This window comes from Neolamprologus brichardi, chromosome 7 (genome assembly GCF_056152115.1).
Source record: "Neolamprologus brichardi isolate AB-2024 chromosome 7, ASM5615211v1, whole genome shotgun sequence".
Classification (NCBI taxonomy): Eukaryota; Metazoa; Chordata; class Actinopteri; order Cichliformes; family Cichlidae; genus Neolamprologus; species Neolamprologus brichardi.
In genome coordinates, this window is record NC_142110.1 from 13,056,438 (window position 1) to 13,076,309 (window position 19,872).

At 40.5% G+C, this 19,872-nt stretch overlaps 1 protein-coding gene across 2 annotated transcripts in view; it reads right to left on the reverse strand.

Moving 5' to 3' along the window:
* tln2b (talin 2b) overlaps positions 1-19,872 on the reverse strand; it is a 90,032-nt gene that overhangs the window by 32,729 nt on the left and 37,431 nt on the right. For both annotated transcript variants that reach the window (XM_006789323.2, XM_006789321.2), the window contains exons 6-19: positions 19,705-19,847; positions 13,112-13,239; positions 12,752-12,815; positions 12,488-12,592; positions 10,550-10,705; positions 9,713-9,814; positions 9,517-9,593; positions 6,542-6,725; positions 6,212-6,325; positions 5,688-5,796; positions 4,880-5,088; positions 4,536-4,634; positions 3,715-3,882; positions 3,068-3,362 (exon numbers count right to left, since the gene is read on the reverse strand). In XM_006789323.2, coding sequence (XP_006789386.1) covers positions 3,068-3,362; positions 3,715-3,882; positions 4,536-4,634; positions 4,880-5,088; positions 5,688-5,796; positions 6,212-6,325; positions 6,542-6,725; positions 9,517-9,593; positions 9,713-9,814; positions 10,550-10,705; positions 12,488-12,592; positions 12,752-12,815; positions 13,112-13,239; positions 19,705-19,847 — 1,953 coding nt within the window. The remainder of the gene's footprint in view (positions 1-3,067; positions 3,363-3,714; positions 3,883-4,535; positions 4,635-4,879; positions 5,089-5,687; positions 5,797-6,211; positions 6,326-6,541; positions 6,726-9,516; positions 9,594-9,712; positions 9,815-10,549; positions 10,706-12,487; positions 12,593-12,751; positions 12,816-13,111; positions 13,240-19,704; positions 19,848-19,872) is intronic.

Below are 19,872 nucleotides of genomic sequence, written 5' to 3' on the forward strand. Positions count from 1 at the left end.
GTGAGGTGTTAATCGCTTCTCGTTACCCCACGTATACTACACGATGCACGATGAAGGCCAAAATCGGGCCGATCACCAAATTGGTTGCACGACTCAAAAATCGGCTCAAAATGGGCCCAAAATCGCACAGTGTGAGCCCAGCATTAGACCAGTAATGTTTGTTCCTCTCAGAGAAAGGGAAAAAAGGCTTCAAAAGTACAGGGAAGAATGGGAAAAGGAAAACACCTGGCTGGAAAAGTGCACAATAACACCTATAAAGCGCACTGCACTGTGTGCCGACGCACTTTTTCCATAGGCATGCTTCTAATGGTGGGCACATGAAGAACATGCTCGGGGAACCCTTAACCAATTTTTGTCCACCAGGCCACGGCAGAAGCAGATATGGTATGTAAACACTGGTTTGTTTGTTTTTAAACCCTCTGGTTAAGGTTAAAATGGGCACGTGCAGTGAATATCAGCGCTATGTGGCCAGAAGTGTGATAATATAATTTATTTTGTGTAATAAACAACTGCAAGGATAGATGATTACAACAAATAGATGAGTAATACATAAAAGTAATACATAGATGAATAATAATGATGAGTTATGATGCGTAATCATGGGAACAAGTGGGTTTACAAACGGGAGCAAAAGCTGAAATAATGCCTCTACTGAAGCCAATTGCACTAAATGCACTAAATGTGCACTGTTACAAGAATATTTTTCTTTCTATTGTTTTCTATTAATTTATATAATTTTAAGTTAAGCAGGACAGAGTTCTTTTAAAGAAAGATTTACTTTTATTCTCAAAAGTTAAGCATGACAGGCTTCTGTTTAAGAAAGAGACCTGTTTTATTGTGTTAATGTTGTCATTTTGAGCTAAAAATAAATGGCTAAATGATTTTTGTTTCCCATGTGTTGATATCACAAAGAATACGCATCTACTTAAATCAAATTCAAGTCAAATGGTTAAAAAAATAATTTCACACACAAAAAAAGAGCTAAAAAATTCACCACACTGGGAAGGGTGAAGACAACTGGGTCGCCCGGCCCTGGCCACGAGGTGTCCCTTATTTATTTCTCAGGGAGTTGGCAACCCTAATTGTGTATCATTTTGCTGGACAATAACCTGCAGTCGCCTCACACACATCTCCTAATCAACCCCAGCCCGTTGTTCTTTGGCGAATGTCTGAGTCTCCCACGGAATTTTAATCAGATTCAAGTCAGGGCTTTGAGCAAACTAGTCAAAACCTTCTTTCAAAATCTTTGTATATCTTTCTTTCTTCATGATTCCTTCCACCTTGACAAGATTCTCAGTTACAGATGCACGGACGCATCCCCACAGCATAATACTCCCACCACCGTGTTTCAACAGTGAAGATGGTATTTTTTTTATTGTACACCACTCCCTTCTTTCTCCACACATCTCTGTGCCCAAAGAGCTCTAATTGAATCTTATCTGACCAAAAGAGATGCTTCCAGTATACATAATCATTCTCCAGGTTGTCCTTAGGATTCTTCAGTCAGGCTTGAAGGTATCTCATGTGCAGAAATTGAGTTGTTCTTGGTGTGAAACCTCACCCTCCATTCCTGTGCAGGATAGTGATTGTGTTCTCCGAGACTCCACTTCCTGACATATCTAAATCATTCACTAGTGTGTTGGCAGTTATTGTTGGGTCTCTAGACACGTCTCTCACTAGTTTGCTTTTCAGAGTCCTTGAAATCTTCCACATCCTTCCTCTGATCTGTACTTTGTGGCTTTGTTTGAATTTTTGACAATTTTTTGATGACTCTTTAACACAAACACCATAAAATAACTTGATTGTACAAGCTTTGAGCATTACAGAGTTAAAGCAAATCTTTGCACAGCAGTTGTTTGTGCTATGGCTCAATAAAAAGGTCAGTTTTTCAGTGGGTTATTAATATTTGACCCTGGTCATTTTTATTTATTCTGATATGATCCACCAGTTATTGTGTGCAAACAGAATTAATTTATGCTTTCTAAATTAAAACTTTCTTGCTGTGTTAAAAAGCCACTCTGGAAATTTTGACAAAAACGTTAACATCTGTATCAGCCTTGACAGCCAGCATATTTTTTAAAAGGTTTTGGAAATATTGCCTCCTATGAAAATGTAGACAAAACGCTTGTGAGGCCACTAAAAGGATTTCTAACACTTTTACTATAATAGTGCCTCATTAATACATACAGATCTTCATTAAAGGCATAATTGATGTGATTGGACGATGACTGTTACTGGTAAGTTCGGCTCTCATTACCAGCTTACATATGAGACTGTAGAGGTAAAACAATTTTTTATGTAAATTTGAAAAATCATACTACTTAAACTTACACGACCAGAGCTATTACAGCTGTAAGTATTTCAGTGTTCGACAAATTAGCACAGTATATTAATTCATCCTAACAGGCAAACCTAGTGCATCAGTAAGAAATTTCTGTAGTCGTGCAGGTTCACACCATCTTCATCTACTCTCATAGCTAGGTTTCTAGTGAGTCATCCCTGTTCCCACAAATAAAACAATCTTTTGATATATGTTGCATCTCCACACACACCTGCTACAAAGAGCTGTGTTTCCCCACTCACCCACCTCCGGCTCAAAAATAGCTCACCCAGAGAAGACTATGAAATACATTTATATGCGTTACAGCCTACATGCTAATTTCTTGGGATTCAACCAACACACTCTGTTGACAATCAACTCAACAATGAGATTAAATGAGAAAAGCGTAGCAGTGCCTCAGCATTTAAACATTTGTTCCCTCAAAAAATCCCCAGGTCATGTGTTTCCTGTTAAATTTCAAAGTCTTCCTGATGCTGATTGGGACCAGATTGAGTACTCTGTAGTGGTTTTGGATGACATGTTTCCCATAACCCCTTGAGAATCGACTGTGTTTGAAAATTCTTCGGCCTCATGGTTCAAGCCATTGCGAACAGTGTTAGCTTTCAAAACAGGTCGAGGGCTTTTAAGATCACTTAACATACACATAAACACAAATATACCTTCAGCACCTCTGTGATAAAGTCAAAACACATTAAAAAATTCAAATAAACACAGGTATTCACTCACCAGCATCACCCATGGAAGTGAAAATGTTTTCGGTCACGTTCATAATCGTATCCGTGGCCTGGTCGTAACGTCCAATAGGCTCGCCGCAGCTGGCGTAGTGGCGGACGTGCTGCAGGAGGTCGCTGAGAGCCTGGCTCACCACACCAGCTGCTGCCCCAACTTGCTTCAGCAGCTCACCGTCGTCGCTGGCCGAGCGGCAAGCTTTGACGCAGGTTTCCACGGAACGGTCCACCAACTTCCCGGCCTCGACAAGCTGCTCCTGACACACTGGGGAGCTGATGGTTGGGCTCACCACCTGCACCACACACAGATGTTGGCAGAAATAGTCAAAGGAAACAAACAGAGAAAATTTGAAGACACAAACTGTATCTACAATTAATCTTACCTCATCTAACCAAATGCAACAAGTGAGGCTTTAAAATAAAACATATTGCTACATATATACAGAATACATTTCTTTAGTTGCTATTTAAAGAATTCAACAAATACAATGATGACCTGCTTCAATTGGATAAAACATTAGTATTACATATTTTTTTAAATATGTCATATATGTCCCATATTTTTTTTTTTTTGGATCATTTTCTGGTTAATAGTTTGTCCTTTACCTACTGGGCTGCTGAGACGAACAAGTTTTACATCAGTACCTTAGTGCAGGCGACCAGCTGTGAGGTGGACAGGGCACACTGAGTGGCAGCTGCAATCACCCGGTTCTGCAATATGGTGTCTTCGGCCACCTGGGCCACGTTCTTGGCCTTCAGGACTAACATAGCAGCTGCATTGGCCACTGCTTTTGCCAGATTCATCAGGGTGTCCTGCAACATATTAATCAATGTCCTTCACTGAAACACAGCGCAGCTGCAAACATGTGACTGATGGGATCAGGGAAGTAAATGTTTTCATATTTTTTCAATCTATATAGAGTGATTACTGCACAGCTAATGCATGTGGAACAAGTGTAGCACATAACAGAAAGAGATAAATGGTTAAGAATTTTAGGCAGCACATCTGTGCTACTATGTATAGCAAATGGAATACAAACTATGTTAATGTAACAGAAGAACGCTGTCTCAAGGTCAATGAGAACAAGACCGTGGATGATTTATGAGCCCTCTTCTCCAGGCATTAACACTAAAGAGAGTGGTATAAAAGCTGCGAGAGGACATCTAAACTAAGGTGTATGTGGCATGTAAATGAATTTCAGAGTAAAAGAATAAATTAGGCAGCTAGAGAAGGCTACTGAAACGGTTCTGTTAGTGGAGGTCTGGAACAATGCATTGTCACTTTACTACTAAAAGCTCTCCTTCTGACACTTTGTTTCAAATCCACATAAAGTGAGGGTCTAATAATAAAGTCTGAGGTTATTACATAATTTTGTATTGACATTTTTAAAGCGAGTTCAGAAAATGTGTGTGCCTTCCTGTTTGGCCAGCAGTGTCATAGAAACAGTGAGGGGGTGGCGTCCAACCTGGAACTTCTCATCAGTCTCGCCCTCCCCCATGTGACGGAGCAAGTCCCCGCTGGCTTGTCCAATGCTTCCTGCTGCCGTCAGCACCGTCTGCCTGGGCTGTATGGGAATGACATCATCACATTCATTACACAGGCTTGGCTTGCTCTCACAGAGGCTCCCATGAATTATCCAAACAGAATTTAGGATCAAAAAAATCATCCCCGTAAAACCTTCTGTAATACATCTTTGCTGGGACACAGATAAAAAAAAATGCAGTTCAAAACTGTGTGTGCCTTTGTGACTACTGCGATTAGAGATAAGGATGAGGTCCAAATCACTACAATAATCAGCAGGTGCCTCACCTCTGCGGCTGCGGGCTCAACAGATCTGAGCAGATCTGACACAGCTCCTGCCAGCATCCTGGCAGCACCCATGAGCTTGTGTCCACTGCCCACCTCATCGTCCATTAATGCCGCAAGCAACTTAACACCCTTAGACATTTCCGTCAGGTTGGAGGAGATGGTGGTGATGGCGCAGCCCACTGCTGTGTAGTCAGTTTCTGTCGGCTCACCTGCAGAGGATGGATAGCCATCATTACAAGCTAATCGGGTTACATCTCTGCTGTGCATCTTAATATGTTATGCTGTTGCCACCTTAATTTTGCTAAGCCACGGAGAAGCTTGTGTTTCACATGCTGCAACAAGCACATCAGTGTCAGTGCTGTAGCTTGAACCCATTTGAAATGGAATATGAGCACGCTGACAAAAAAGCTTTGTATTAGACAGAGAAGCTAGCATACGTGCAACCAAACAGATGGCAAGGTAAGATTAAAACCAAGCAAAAGGCTGGCTGGAACCTGACTGGCATTGTGCCAAAAATCATGAGGCGCTGAAAGAGACACTGGCAGTAAACTCAGCTTCAGGACAACAAGTTCAAGATTTATGAATCATAGAAATATTTATGAGGCAAAATTGAGACATACATTTTAGTTTTAATACCATCTCAGTAACGCTGACTTGGAAAACATATTGATTTACACCATTTGCACTATGCCCAGTGCAGACTTCAGAAACCAAAGCTCATATATAGAAATTAATAAAACCAGAAAATAATAACATATGCCATCCCTTTTCTTTTTTCTAGTTATTTAGCATTTTCCTGGGCACTCACCTGCAGTGAGATTGACCACAGATGCTGTTCCAGCAGTGATGGCATCAACCTGAGAGTGGATTTCATGTTTGGATTCATCCACTTTGTTCTGAACCCAAACCCTGGATGCCTTTTGGTGGAGGAAAATGAGAGCTATTGGCATTCATCGTAGTGTGTGATTTTCAGCTCATATCAGCTTTCTTTCACAGGATTAAAGGACTAGGCTAGTACAACACCTATGGCTTTGGAAACACTCAAGCATTAAATACAGCCTCCACATTTACAGTCAGTCCTACATCCTAATTATATTTGAGATATTTGATGGACTTTGATGTGATTAGAATGCTTGATTCTTTTTAAGCCATCTTTGCTTTGCAAATCCAGAGGCTGTAATATCAGAAAGCACACAATCTTGAGTGTTAGAAAAGCACAACTCAAGGGATTGCTAGGATTGTGGGAATGTGGTAGAGTGCACCATCTATGCATGGTGCAACTGTTCTGAAATATTTTCCACAACTGAAGTAACTGGTTGTAATATGGCTCACCAAGTCATGGCCCAGTGGAGGCAGATTATCGACATGTCCCAGGTCAGCCTGGGCCTGCTGCACAGCCTGCATACTGCTGTTGATGGTCCCCATCAGGGCCTGCTGGGCTAGACTCTGACAGCAACAAACAACACAGACACAGTTTTTGCAAATGGCCTAACAAAAGGAGTCTCACTGCAAGATTGTGAAACTGTCTTGATCAGATTTCTTTAGGTCGCACATTTTTTCCTAAATGGCCCACAGGTTGGAAGCTACAGTTTCAGTTACTATCTGAATCAAAGCAAAAAAGAAAAGAAAAAAAGACCAGCATGTTTGTCAGCGCTTACTCACCAGTGGAGGCATGTGTCCTCTGTGCATTTGCCCTGTGGTGATTTGCTGCTGAGCAGAGGGCATAGTACCCATATTGAAAGTGTCAGGCCCGCCAATAGACCCAGACCGAATTATACCTGGAAGGGCTACAGAGCCGTGCTCCACACGGCCTACCCGATTGAACTGCTGCTGCAAAATTGTGGACCTTATTAAAAAATAAAAAGAAATAGAAAGCAGTAAGAAGAATTTTATAATTAATCACACCAAAACATTAACTTTATGTATTGTAATAGACTGCATATTTGTAACATTTTTCAGTCTAATTGACCACTCAATGTACTTCATACTAGAAGCCACATTCATCCATTCACCTACATTAGGAGCACTGAGGTTTGGATCAAAACACCGACCATATGATTAGTGGCCAACCCACTCTGTTTCCAAAGCCACAGCTGTTCTGTATGCACATTATATGCTTGTACATACTATTGTGGTCAGAAGGTTACTTACACTCATCATGGGCATGAATGTCATAGTAACTTTGGCCTTCAAATGGTTTCTTTGAAATTTTTTTTGTGAAGAGGAAGACTTGTAGATTTATAAGTTGGGAAGGCCTTTTGGACCCATTTCTAAACAACTGCATATTTCAAGATCATTTCACAATAAGCTCACCCGAAACCCTGGCTAATTGGGACCCACACCCGCTTTCACACCTTGGCTCATGTGATTAGGTAGAGGATCATCAGGGGGTCCTTTGTCCCTCTTTGGGGGGACACTCCCACTGGGTTTAAATCTGGGACTCTCCACCATTTGACCCTTAGAACTGAAGAAGCTTCTCGGATGAGAGGCGAAACGTCTTCAAGCAACTTAAACAAGTCCAGACGCTTTTCTTTCCAAGCTCCTTAGACTACGATTACCTGGATGACTGAGAACCTTCACAGACCTAAAGTTGAGCTATTTGCCCACAATGACAAAAGGCATGTTTGGAGGAGTAAAGTAAGGCTTTCAAACCTAAGAACACTGCACAAACTGTCAAGCATGGTGGTGGTAGCATCATGCTTTGGGGCTCTTTAGCTGCCAGTGGTACTGATACATTGCACAAAGTGAACGGAATAAAGATGGAGGAGGACTACCTCCTTCAACTTCATCTCACACAACTGGGTGTTCTAACAGGACAATGATCCCAAACATGCATAGAAACTGGTTTTGGAATGGATAAAGACGGCTAATATTAAGCTCCTGGAATGGCCATGACCTCCACCCTACTGAAACTTTTTTATTACACAAAAGAAAGAAACGATCTATTTTGACAAGAAGAGTGTCCAAAAATCCAGCCAGAATTATGCCAGAAGCATGTTGATGGCAACTAAAACTATGTGGCCAAAGTACAATTTGCTAAGGGACACTAAACCAAATATTGTCAGGATCCTAGGTTTTTGGGGCATGTGCTTTGAGTTTTAGTGGTTTTAGATTTATTTTCTGATCTGGTGAAATTATTTAGGTTCTAGTTCTAACATTTAGTCTTCATAGTTTCACCTCCGAAGACCCAAACTCTTTCATGGCATCCATTTTTAATTTCTCTTCGCTATTTGGGCTGATTGTTTTTACACAATCATCAGGTCCCAAAGAATTATCTTTTTACTCGATTTTGTTCTACAAGGGCCTGATATCCACATATGAGGACATTCGTTTATAAATTTCAATCGAACAGTGGCAGTTTAATGTCCTCGTAAGTGGATATCAGGCTCTTGTAGAGCAAAATGTAGTATTGTGGTCTAGACAATCCAAAATGTGATGTCCGCATATTTGGACGCCAGGTCCTAGGAGGTTAATGATGTTCTTTCTGCTTATGAGTTTTGCTATTTATATTACTGTTCGATAGTACTGTAAGAGTGTTACACACTCATTGTCTCATCTCTGAATAGTCAGCCTTTGTCTCTGTATTTGTTTACCTTTGGTCTTTGTCCAGTTTCATGCCAAGATCATAGGGTGTATATGTTTATCTTCTCATCTGTCAGGCTTTTAATCTGATCTTCTATCACATAAATTTATGTGTACGTCTAGACAAAATTTAAAACTAAATTACTTGCATATGTAGGCATTTTAGAGTAACCTTTTCCCTTGTATTACTTAGGAGGATCTTTTTAAATAACTCTTCAAAATGATAATGTGACTGTTTCTAACTTAAATGACAAAAATGACAGAATTATAATTAAAACAATTATCACGCACCAACAACTGCTCCCACAGTACGCAGGCAACGTCAGAAGAAATACTGTACAAAAAAACAGAGTTTTCATGCCTAACTCAACAGATGCTCCTGACTCCACCAGTTAATTACGGCTTGTTTTGAGAGGCAGCAATTATGTTTTTGTACTGAGAACCACAACATGAGTCAATTGGTCCACAAGCAGCAGGAATATGATGCCCCATTCTGCCAGAGCGGTTTCACTGACAGCCATGTGGATTTCCAGTGATAACAAATTTCCAGATTCTGTGTGACAGAGCCCCAGTCCAGCTGCTTTACCTCGATTTCCATCAGTTACTGAGCTACACTTGAAAATCTGGACAGACAGAAACCAAATAGGAAAAAAAAATACCTGACTAAAACAGCTTCTAGCAAGCTGTTTCTTTTTTTCTTTTTTTTTTTACCGGTGATATATCTTGACCTCCAAATGATGCAATTTTTTTTTTCCAAAATAAAATTATATTCTTGTAGCTTTACCCTGAGGCAGCTTTTATAAAAATCACACAACTACCCATTTAACAAATTGTATTCTGGGGTATCGAGAAGAGCATTAATGTTATTGTCTCAGGTTTAAAGTGCTGTTTTTTGTGTTTAATTCTAACATCATGTCTCTCGGGGAGTACACTGCTGGGCAGGCAGAAATGTAATTACATGCACAATTAAACAGTAAGCTTTAAATTCATGAATAACTAGACTGTGTGAAGAGAATCACAATGGTCAGCATTTTTATACACTAGATACTACTCACTTCTTAGGGGAAACTGATTCCTCCAGCATGGTGGATTCCTCATCCCCCTCAAGGCCAAAACGATCCTTACTCTGCTTCTGCAGAGCGAAGTTTAACAGACACCAGTGAATACTGTGGGCCGAATATGTGAAGAGGTGGATGTATCTCATATTGATTCAGATAGATATGTGTTTTTATTTTATTTTCAACTACTTGCCTTTTTAAGAATGATGTCAATATACCCAGCAATGAGTTGGGATATCTGCTCTCCCTCTGTAGTCTGGACAGAGTAGTAGCTTTCCTGGTACTCTCCAAAATCCTTTGTAATGCATGGAAGAGTCCAAAGATTCAGGGCAAGACAAGTTAGTCATTTGAAATTATTTTATAGTAACATCTACCCAAGACTGCAGAAATACTCTATTCGTGATAAAACCCTTACTATCTGTGCATAGATTAAAAAAAAAAAAAAAAAAACCTTACTGGGGCTGAATAAACATGGCAGTACCTTCCTCATTTCTGCTCTTAATGAAAAAAAAAGCGACATGCTTCCACGGAGCATCCGATTTCTCCAAAGAGCTGATTAAAAATGAGATGTAGTGAATCTGAAAACTGCTCACTTCAAAGCGTTCCACAGAAACACGTGGGCGAGTATTCTTAGTTTAAATCAATGTTGGCAAATATACCTCAGAGTACTTTGCATAATCTATTAATCTTTAAATGGAGTAGACCCCTTCCAGTAGAGAAAGAAAACAGCCAACAGCTGGTAAAGAAAATTGAAAAAGGTTTCAGATAAATAAAACATTCAAATTCTGCACATTCTCCCCCCAGGTATCTATTGTTAAGTCAGAAGAAATAGCCGGTTAGCAATGCCAAAAACCATTCAATATTGCAGTCTGAGATCTCTACAATTTTTAGGATTCTGTTTGTATTGGGAAGTGAAGAAAAATGGGGGAAAGAGCAAAGAGTTGTATATATCACACTCTGCATACAAATAATGCATAGGACTAGAAGTGTATATAACAGCACACTCTAAGTGGAGCTGAGGACACAGTACCAAGGTGAAACTCTTAGGGGAGGCTGCCCATCTCTTGACTGTTGTCAGTGGCCATTCTTGCACCACGTCCTTCGTCTTCTCATCCACCCGCATCACTGACTCTTTGGTTATCCCCAGCAGCCGCGGGACCAGCTTATTTTTACCCTTCATCTTTTCCTGTCAAGTAAGAAAACATCAGACGACATTTATGTCAGTGCTTAAACACCTACACAGATGATTCATTCAAGGCGCAAACGCAAGATCATTGTTCCGTTCTCCTGATGCTGCCGTAATACACATGGCTGTGTCTGTGGCTTGAAGCCCCACGTGGAGGAGGAGAAGGGCAGCTGCGAAGTGACCCAGCAGAGTTCAGTCTTGTTTAACTGCTGCTTTATTGAGCAGGGTCTCCACAGACTGTCAGCACAGCAGCATGCTATTCCACCAGCTCTCTGTCTGTCTCCACCGCCCCACCACTATCTGCCCACTGAAAATCTATTACAGCTCACTTGAGACACCAAGCCTACACTTGGCTCCCGTCCAAGGGGAATAGGAAGGACAAAACAAAAATTAGCAGTGAGCAGAGACGGGGAGTGCAGACTGCTCATGTTTAATGTGTCCAGTCCTTTTGTTGTTTTTATCACAGGGTCAAAATGAAAAGCCCTGAGAACCACACAAAGGCCAATAAGTAGAAGAGCTTTTCAAGCTCACTGCTCTTAAACACAAGGACAGATAACATTATCCCAGTGATCATGATATCTTTGTGCAAAGGTTTATTAAAAACTTCCATTGTTTTAGGGTACGCCACCTCAATGTTATAATTACCAAGGCTGCATTCAAGCAGGAAGTGTGGTATTCTAATCTCAAGTGGAAAGTATAATATCATTTCAAACTGCTTAACCTTGGTTATCGGTTAGGGAAAATATGCTTCTTACTGTACCCCACGTGACACACACACACACACACACACACACACACACACACACACACACACTTACAGTAAAACAAAGCTTTTCGCCCTAAAACCTGCAGTGATTAGACACTCATAGGTGAGAAATGGAAGGTTACATTAAATGCTCCAACAAAGCCAGGCCTATGCTTTTGCCCTTGCAAGCATCAAGAGCAGAGTGCAGCTGGAGTGAATTATTTAAGAGTCTTGAAACCTCCATCACTACATCTCCTCATCGAGCACAGACAGCGCTCGCACACATAGATGCACATGCACTCTTCCATGCACACAAAGATAATTTGAAACCTGCAGTGTACTTTAACTATGGGGCCAAACATTCCATTTATCGTCCATTAAGACCCCAGCAGACAACTGCACATTCGCTCTTTTCCCTCTTTCCTGCAAGTCCGTAGCCAAATGGGCCGCTGTCAGAGAGCTTTAATAATACCTGCTGCAACTTTATCCCATTCACATGCTGCACTTCCATTCCACTTTTGTGTTTGCCAAAGCAGAACAGAGCAGAATTGCTATTGTCACAAGTATTTCACAGCGCTGAACTCCAAGTGCACACGCTTCCACTCCGATTCTGACTCAGATTTGTTGTGATAATGGGGCTTTTTGGTGTTTTCAGCAAGCTCTCATTCCTGTGTGACAACACTCTGCATATTGGGGCAGCTTTCTGGTCGTAGCTGCCACTCTATAGAACAAAAGCATTGCACGCCTGTATCATTAAATTAACATTTGTTTTAGGTTTTAGTTTCATATCGCTGGACTGCATTTTTTACTAGCACATTTAGTAACAACGGGGAAAGAAACAAAATCACCAGTTTAGCCAGATTATTTAAAGCTTTACTTAAATAGGTTAAATCTAAAAGGTATAACAATCCCTCATCAACTGTAACTTATGAAAGACCCAATTACAATTAACCTTATTTTGTGAGAAGGTGAGGATATTTTTATTTTAATTGTATAAAAATGTATTTTGGGGGAAAAAAAAGCCTGCTAACTCTTACCTTCACGAGAAAGAAGGACACTCCATATGTCTGGAGGGACCTAGCGAGCTTCACATACTTTACTTTTCCTTCTATCTCAGACATCTCTCCACAGTTTTTATGTTCCTGGAAAAACAACAGTTACATTTCCAACTTAAACTTATCAGTACATATGTAAATATGCTTGAAATGTCATGTACTGCCTGTTATGTAAGTATTTTACACCTCAACAGAGAACACACTACACTTTTTGCATGCTGGATTTGAGAAGTGTTATGTACATACTTGGAATATTTTCTTCTCGGCCCCTCTCTGCTTGATATACTCTTTAGGTAGGAACTCCTTCAGGCTACGGAGACAAATGACATTTTAACTGGTTTCAGCTACAGGCATTTCCTTTTTCTAACATACCTCTAATTATGAGGTCATTTTTGCCTTACTGCCTACATATCAGGAAACAGTTGTAACAGCTGACATCACCCCTGAGCGTTCCATGGGAGGAAATCCCTGAAGTAACAACCATTACTGATGGAAGGGAATAGCTACCATACAGCTGAAATAAGTCTGTGTATAAAAGTACAACATGTGCTAAACAAGTATTCTGAATCTTCGTATCAAGGCATCTTCTTCATAATAAAAACTTACTCCAGGAATCCAGGCTTGTGCTTGTGCTCCACGTGGGGTCCGAACTGGATCTGAGCCTGGATCCCCGCAAACTCACATGCTTTATCAAAGGAGACAGGGTGGGATCCATTCAATATATCATCTCTAGCCTGGAGGAGACATGAAAAGAGGTATGGGTGGATAAGTGTAAGGCAGTAACACACATCCAGGAAATAGACCACGAAGACACGGGAATGCTCCACAATTCACCCAAACAGAGCTCTCCAATGAACAATTCATTGTGCGCTTTGCGTGCACTGTAGCATCAAGAATGAAGTCTTCTAAGTGACTGAGTGCATTTCTAGAGAATATACATCATATCTCAGACTAAGGCACACAGGGGAGCCAAATAAGATTTGTTTGTGACAATGAAAGCAATTCTGGCGGCTTTCAAATGTAACAGTTTCGAGTATTTGTCATCACACTCAGTTATGTGTTATTAAAAAGGAAAAGATATCACAAAAATGCACCAGTCTTTCACAGTACCCGTCTGCATCACAGAATGGTCCTCAGTATGGTGTTAAGCAATCTAATGAAGGATGTTTTAAATCCTTATGTCTGTTTGGTGCTGCTGAGATGACATTTATGATTCAATACATTTTCAGGCTCTTTATAATATGTCTACCTTTTAGAGCGACACAGAAACAGAGGCCTTTCTGTATAATGCTTGTACCTGTGTGCTCCAGGGGGCAGTCAGCTCTGCCCCCGGCTCTCTCTCTTTCGAGTTCACTGTTGCAAATTTAATTGCCGCAAAGCTGAGAGGCCTTGCTGGTGATAGAGGCTCCATCCATGCTCTTAGCATTAGCGTATCAGTACACAGCGTGGACTTGATTCATTCTTACGTCCCATTACATCAATGAAACACTAAGCAGCAGCTCACTGCTGTAATGAGAACAACAATCTCCTCTACTCACAATCAAGTCTTTTCCCAAGTGCAATTCACTGTGGAGTACATAAGCTCTTGCTGGACACAGAAGACACTCTAAAATTAGCCCTCACACATGCCATTCACTCCGCTACACACTGTTCACTGTACACCGAGTTTTCCTTCTACCAGTTGGTTCACAAGTATTTAGAAAAAATATTTAGGTGGCAATTGCACCAGACGATCATGGAGAGGTATTACAATGTGCAAAACATAGTTCATCCATCCATGTGTGTGTGTGTGTGTACTGGTATTTATTAAGTAAATAACAAATTCATGTTTTTATACCTAATTTTGAGTGGGTATGTACATTGGAGTTGTCTGAGAAGTCAGAAATTAATCAAGCGTAACATTAAACAACTAAAAGAAGTAATTAATTAGAAAATAATAACATGCTTTACAGTTTTTTCTGCTATTTTGTAAAACGGTAAATTTGAAAATTCATTCATAACAACCATAATTATATTTTAGCATTAAAAATATACATTTCATTAGACCTTGCACATACTGGTGGATTAACCGTTAAAGAAACATAAAAAATAATTTTGGTAATTATTTTTTGCTGTTAATTTAGAACAGCTGTGGCATGCACATGGTATTTCATTTATGTTTTTATTTAATTTTTTTTTTTTTTAACAAAATCTGATTTAGAAAAACTTAATGGGGTTTCATATCAGTGGATACTAAACCCTTACTTAAATGAAAGTGAAGGTTGACTGCAAATGCAAAGTATGCTCTTCACTGTTCCTCAACGCAATGAGATAAGGGAGTCAATATTCAGCAGAGTAAATGTAACAGCTGTCACTCAGCCAGAAACCAAAGTGGGTTCATCCTCAATTACTGTTTTGGCTCAGAAATGATGGCTCGACTCTCAAATAATCAGCAATCAGAATATTTCTGTTGGATAATATAACTTGTAAAGTGAGGTAAATATCTGGTGTCACTGTATTCAATGTAAATACAGCATGCTGTTTAGCTTGTAGTCGTTTAATTGTGTACGTGCATTACTGAAAATTGACAGGCACACAGCTGGATGTGAGCTAGTGATGGCGAATTATGAATGAAGCTGATTTTTATGCATTTCATTAGGAGTTTTATACTTTCTGTAAGAGCTGACCATTGATAAAGAATTAATTGACAGTCTGGCTGATTTCAGATCAATCGTCACATTAGGCACAGAACCAGTCGGATAAATATTATACCATATTTGTAAAAAGGCAACAGAGTGAAGACAGATCCTGAATTTCTCGAAGCAGATATGGTAAGTGATACAAGAACTGGTTTTAGTGAAGCACAAGACATCAGAAGCTGTGACACATACAGCCTGAGGCAACAACGCTGAGGTCAACTGTTCCACTCTGGCCAAGCAGAGCAGACAGCACACATAGCCACAAAAATAAATGATGGCAAAGGTATATAGTCAAATAGCAGTGCTTGACTGAAATATTAAAACCAGTTAGAAATAATGGATTCTTTTTTCCTCTTCTCTTTCTATATGTATTGTGCGGTAAAGGTTGAATTTGACCCCTAAAATATCAGCATTATAACTGTGTTACATCCTGTAGAATATCAAGTCCTGAAGACAAATTCTTAACCTGACCCTGCACTGAAATACGCCAACTTTTGACACATGTAATACATCTGATTAGGTGATCAAGGGTTAAATGTAAAAGCAAAACTCAGTGGGTGATACTATTGCTATGGAGATTTATGCTGGTTTTAGGATAAATACAAAGGGAGCGGTCAAGTGGTAAAGAAGATTACTCTTTTACTGGCAGAGCTTTCATTAATGTTTGTGTGAGAGTGCGTGTGCGCGCGCGCGCGTGTGTGGGCATAATAGGGTGTTTGAGTTTGAAATCATGTAAGCTTAAAATCATGAATACATATATGAGATCACATAGGAGGAGGCAGGAGGGTCCTGTCAAATAGTGACCAGCAATGATGTCATGAACTACATGAACAGTTACACAATAATAGTACAGAGTTTCTAAGAATTGCTGGAATTATGAATGACAGAGGGCGAAGAGGAACATTTGTAGGCTAAAAAAATTCAAAAAGGAACACTGAGAAAGAGCAAGAGCAGCCTGTGGTATGATCCACTCTTCTGGCTGTGTTCGGTCTTTTTAACACAATGACAAATTAGAGCTCCTGCCTTGTGCCGAGCCAAGTGTGTGCGTGTGTCTGTGTGTGTGTGTGTGTGAGAGAGAGAGAGAGAGAGAGAGAGAGAACGCGGGAAAGATAGATGGGGGAGGGCAAGGGCAGGGGGCGGAGTTGTTATTGTGAAAGGAAATATGAGCCTGTGTTGAGAGGAGAGCATGATACACACAGTGTTGTAATGTGTGCCAGGGTAACAGGGTGGAGATGTATGCGACTGTTAGAATGTGTAAGCGATGGAAAGGGAGTGGAGACAGAGACTCTGCAAAATAAGGAAATGGAGGGTACAAAAAATAGAGGCAACAACAGGAACAGACAGATAGAAGGGAGGAGAGCATCTGTAGCAGACAGAGAGGGTGGATGGCAGGATGTCAATTCTGAACATATTCAAGAACTTCCAAGGAAGGAGGAACTGAAAAGACGGGAGAGTCAAATATAAATAACTATATATGTATAGACACATTTTAGCCGCGATATACATCTCTGCTGCTTTCAGAGATTATGCATTTTTGTGAGGGGGAGCATCCAATGCATTAACACTACTCTCGAGCTCTCCCTCAATCTCAGAGGGTACATCTGTACAGTATGTGTGTTTGTCTGGGCACTCCACACCCTGCTGTTCATCTCCAGATGTCAGTGGGGAGATTTCCTCCCAACTGGCTAGGGATGTGTTTCTGGAGTGCATGTCTGTATATAGAAAAACGCGTTTATTTGTTATTTGTTTACAATTAAAATGTGATTTAAAGCTGCAATAATCAATATTTCATAGAAATAGCGGATTTAAAAAAAAAAAAGGCTTGTTTGTAGTAACAAACCCTGACAGGCTCTGTAGTTCCATTCAGCTTAATGGAGCATTTTAGCTTCTTTTAATTCCCTGTTTTGTTTTATACTGTGTGCGAATACTTTTGCTTTTCATTTACGCTCGCTGCTCTCATCAGTGAAAGCATTTAGCATTAGCGTACATGTATGCTGATACCAGAGCCATTCCCCGAGCTGCTTCACGTCCTATTAATTCCATTGTACGGAAATTGGCGGCATTTTGTCCAGAGGCTTGCAGCGCAGTCCCTCAGTAAACAGGAGTGAAGGGAGTTAAATAAATAATCATTTCTTTGTGCAAAAAGGGCTACATTTTATTTCATATTTAGCAAATGTACACCTGATCTAATTTAGAATTAAAATAAACCAAACAATGCTAATCTCATTTTGTTTGTTTTGGTCTGACAGGAAAACCGAAATTTGCACATAAAACCTTATTGTGGCGGATTGCGGGTGCCGTGCAGGTGTATCCTCCTCTGCACGGCCCCGCCACACTTTGCTTAAGGAATTAACACATGACTTCTGTCGACAACAGATGACGTGTAAAGTACTTGCATTTAGGCGAAAGTGCTAGCCACCGCACTCCAGTGCTATGCAAATGTTAGGTGTATAATTATGTAGCATGTACAACATGCTGTTGCTTGTCTAATGTGTGAAACCTAAATGGCCCATCCCATAAAGTGGTTTGTAGTGTCCCTGATAGAAAAAGAAAGGTATTTTATTACAGTTTAAAATACTGTAAAAAATCTCAAACTTGAGCTATACTGCCTTAATCACATCTCTCCAGTTTTTTAATCCCATGAATGTTACATTTCATAGGGGGCACTACAGTGCTGCAGTGGTTAGCACTGTGTTCTCAAGAAGGTCTTGGGTTTGAATATACAGTGGCTTGCAAAAGTATTCGGCGCCCTTGAACTTTTCATTTTTTTATTTGGAATCATGTATAATTTTCATTCCACTTCTCACGTGTACACCACTTTGTATTGGTCTTTCACGTGGAATTCCAATAAAATTGATTCATGTCTGTGGCTGTAATGTGACAAAATGTGGAAAAGTTCAAGGGGGCCGAATACTTTTGCCAGCCACTGTACTGGGACGGTTGGGAGTCTGCTTGTTCTCTTGGTTTTGTTAACTGGCAATTCTAAATTGGCTGTAGGTGTGAATATGAGTAGTTATCTATCTGTGTTAGCTTTGTGACAGAGTAGCGACCTGTCCAACATGCACCTTGCCTTTTGCCCTACGACAGCTGGGATGGGCTCCAGCCTGTCTTAAATGAATTGGATAAGTGGAAGAAAGTGAATGGATGGATAGAGCTCTATCGGACCGTATTCACTATGCATTGTGAGCAATGGCAAGCAAACAGAAAGTTCTGAATAACTCTGTCCTACTACTATTTATAACTTTTTCTGCCGCAGACAATAGCCAAAAAAAATATTACTTTCATCATCTGGTGATCAAACTTTCCGTGTTGTTGTGCTGTTGTATTGTAAGAACGAAGAAACAAATCAAACCTGTCGGGACCACATCTAAGCTAACCACATTTCAGTCTGTCGGGGCCTGGTCAGAAGTTACAGGCACAAAGACAACCAGTGTTGGGGAGTAACGGAATACATGTACCGCCGTTACGTATTTAAAATACAAAATATGAGTAACTGTATTCCGTTACAGTTACCGTTTAAAAAGGTGGTATTTAGAATACAGTTATTTTGTTGAAATAAATGGATTACATGGCGGTACTTCCCTGTTTCATATTGTCGCGGGTCAGGCCTGTTTGGGTTTTGTTTGACAGCTACGTTCTGTTGTTCCAGGCGGCAGCGTTACGGTTGCCATGGTTACAGGGTGACGCTCTCTCTCTGCGTGTTTCCTGGGTGAGAGAGGCCTTTTTGTTGTTGTTGTGCTAAGCTAATAGGCAGAATGCTACAGGTATAGCTCTAAAGAATGTAGCATCATAGGCAGTGTAGTCCGTGCTGCAGGGAGAATGGACTGCCATACTCATTATGTGTCTGTGAGTGAGGGAGGGAGAAAAAGGAAAAGTACGAGCTGCCATCGAGCAAAAACGGGAGCTGGAAGCATGCAAATATAATAATAACCACTGCAGCCAAGAAGAGTGCTTGACAAGCCTAGTTGTAAGTAAACTATTAAGACTCGACTGTACACCGTGTTCGTGTTTTCCTCCAAAAACAACAAGTTCCGTTGGAGCAGCCTTTCAACGCCTCTGTCTGTCTCTCGCTAGCAAAGTTGACCCAGACAACAAAGTAAAGCTAGTTTTCGGCTACGAGCCTGACACAGAACCCACCGTATTAGCCAGAGGTCCCTTTACTACGGTTCGGAGCCGCGGACCTTCAGTAACAGTAATAAATCACAGCAATAGTACATTCATGTAGTTGTAAACAGCATGATAATATATTAAGTAATCCAAAGTATTCAGAATACGTTACTCTCATTGAGTAACGTAACGGAATACGTTAGAGAATACCTTTTGGGGCATGTATTCTGTATTCTGTAATGGAATACATTTTAAAAGTAACCTTCCCAACACTAAAGACGGGTTATTGGGTCCTGTGTCTGAAATATTTCATATGCTTGGTTATTATGGGCCTTACATTGGGGGGGTTGGGGTCTCTCTCTTATTGGTCTCTCTTTTGCTATCTTATTATAAAGATGTGTGTAACAAGTTTACCTGAACATAGAGCAGGTTTAGCTGAACAGGATCCCGTGAATCCACGTTCTGGTCTGAATAGAAGAACTTGCGCCTGAGCAGTAGAGTCTCGCTTTCCTCCACCCCCTGTTCTCTGAATGTCCTGCTGTGGTCCAGCCAGTTCACTGCCCAATCAATACACATGCTCCA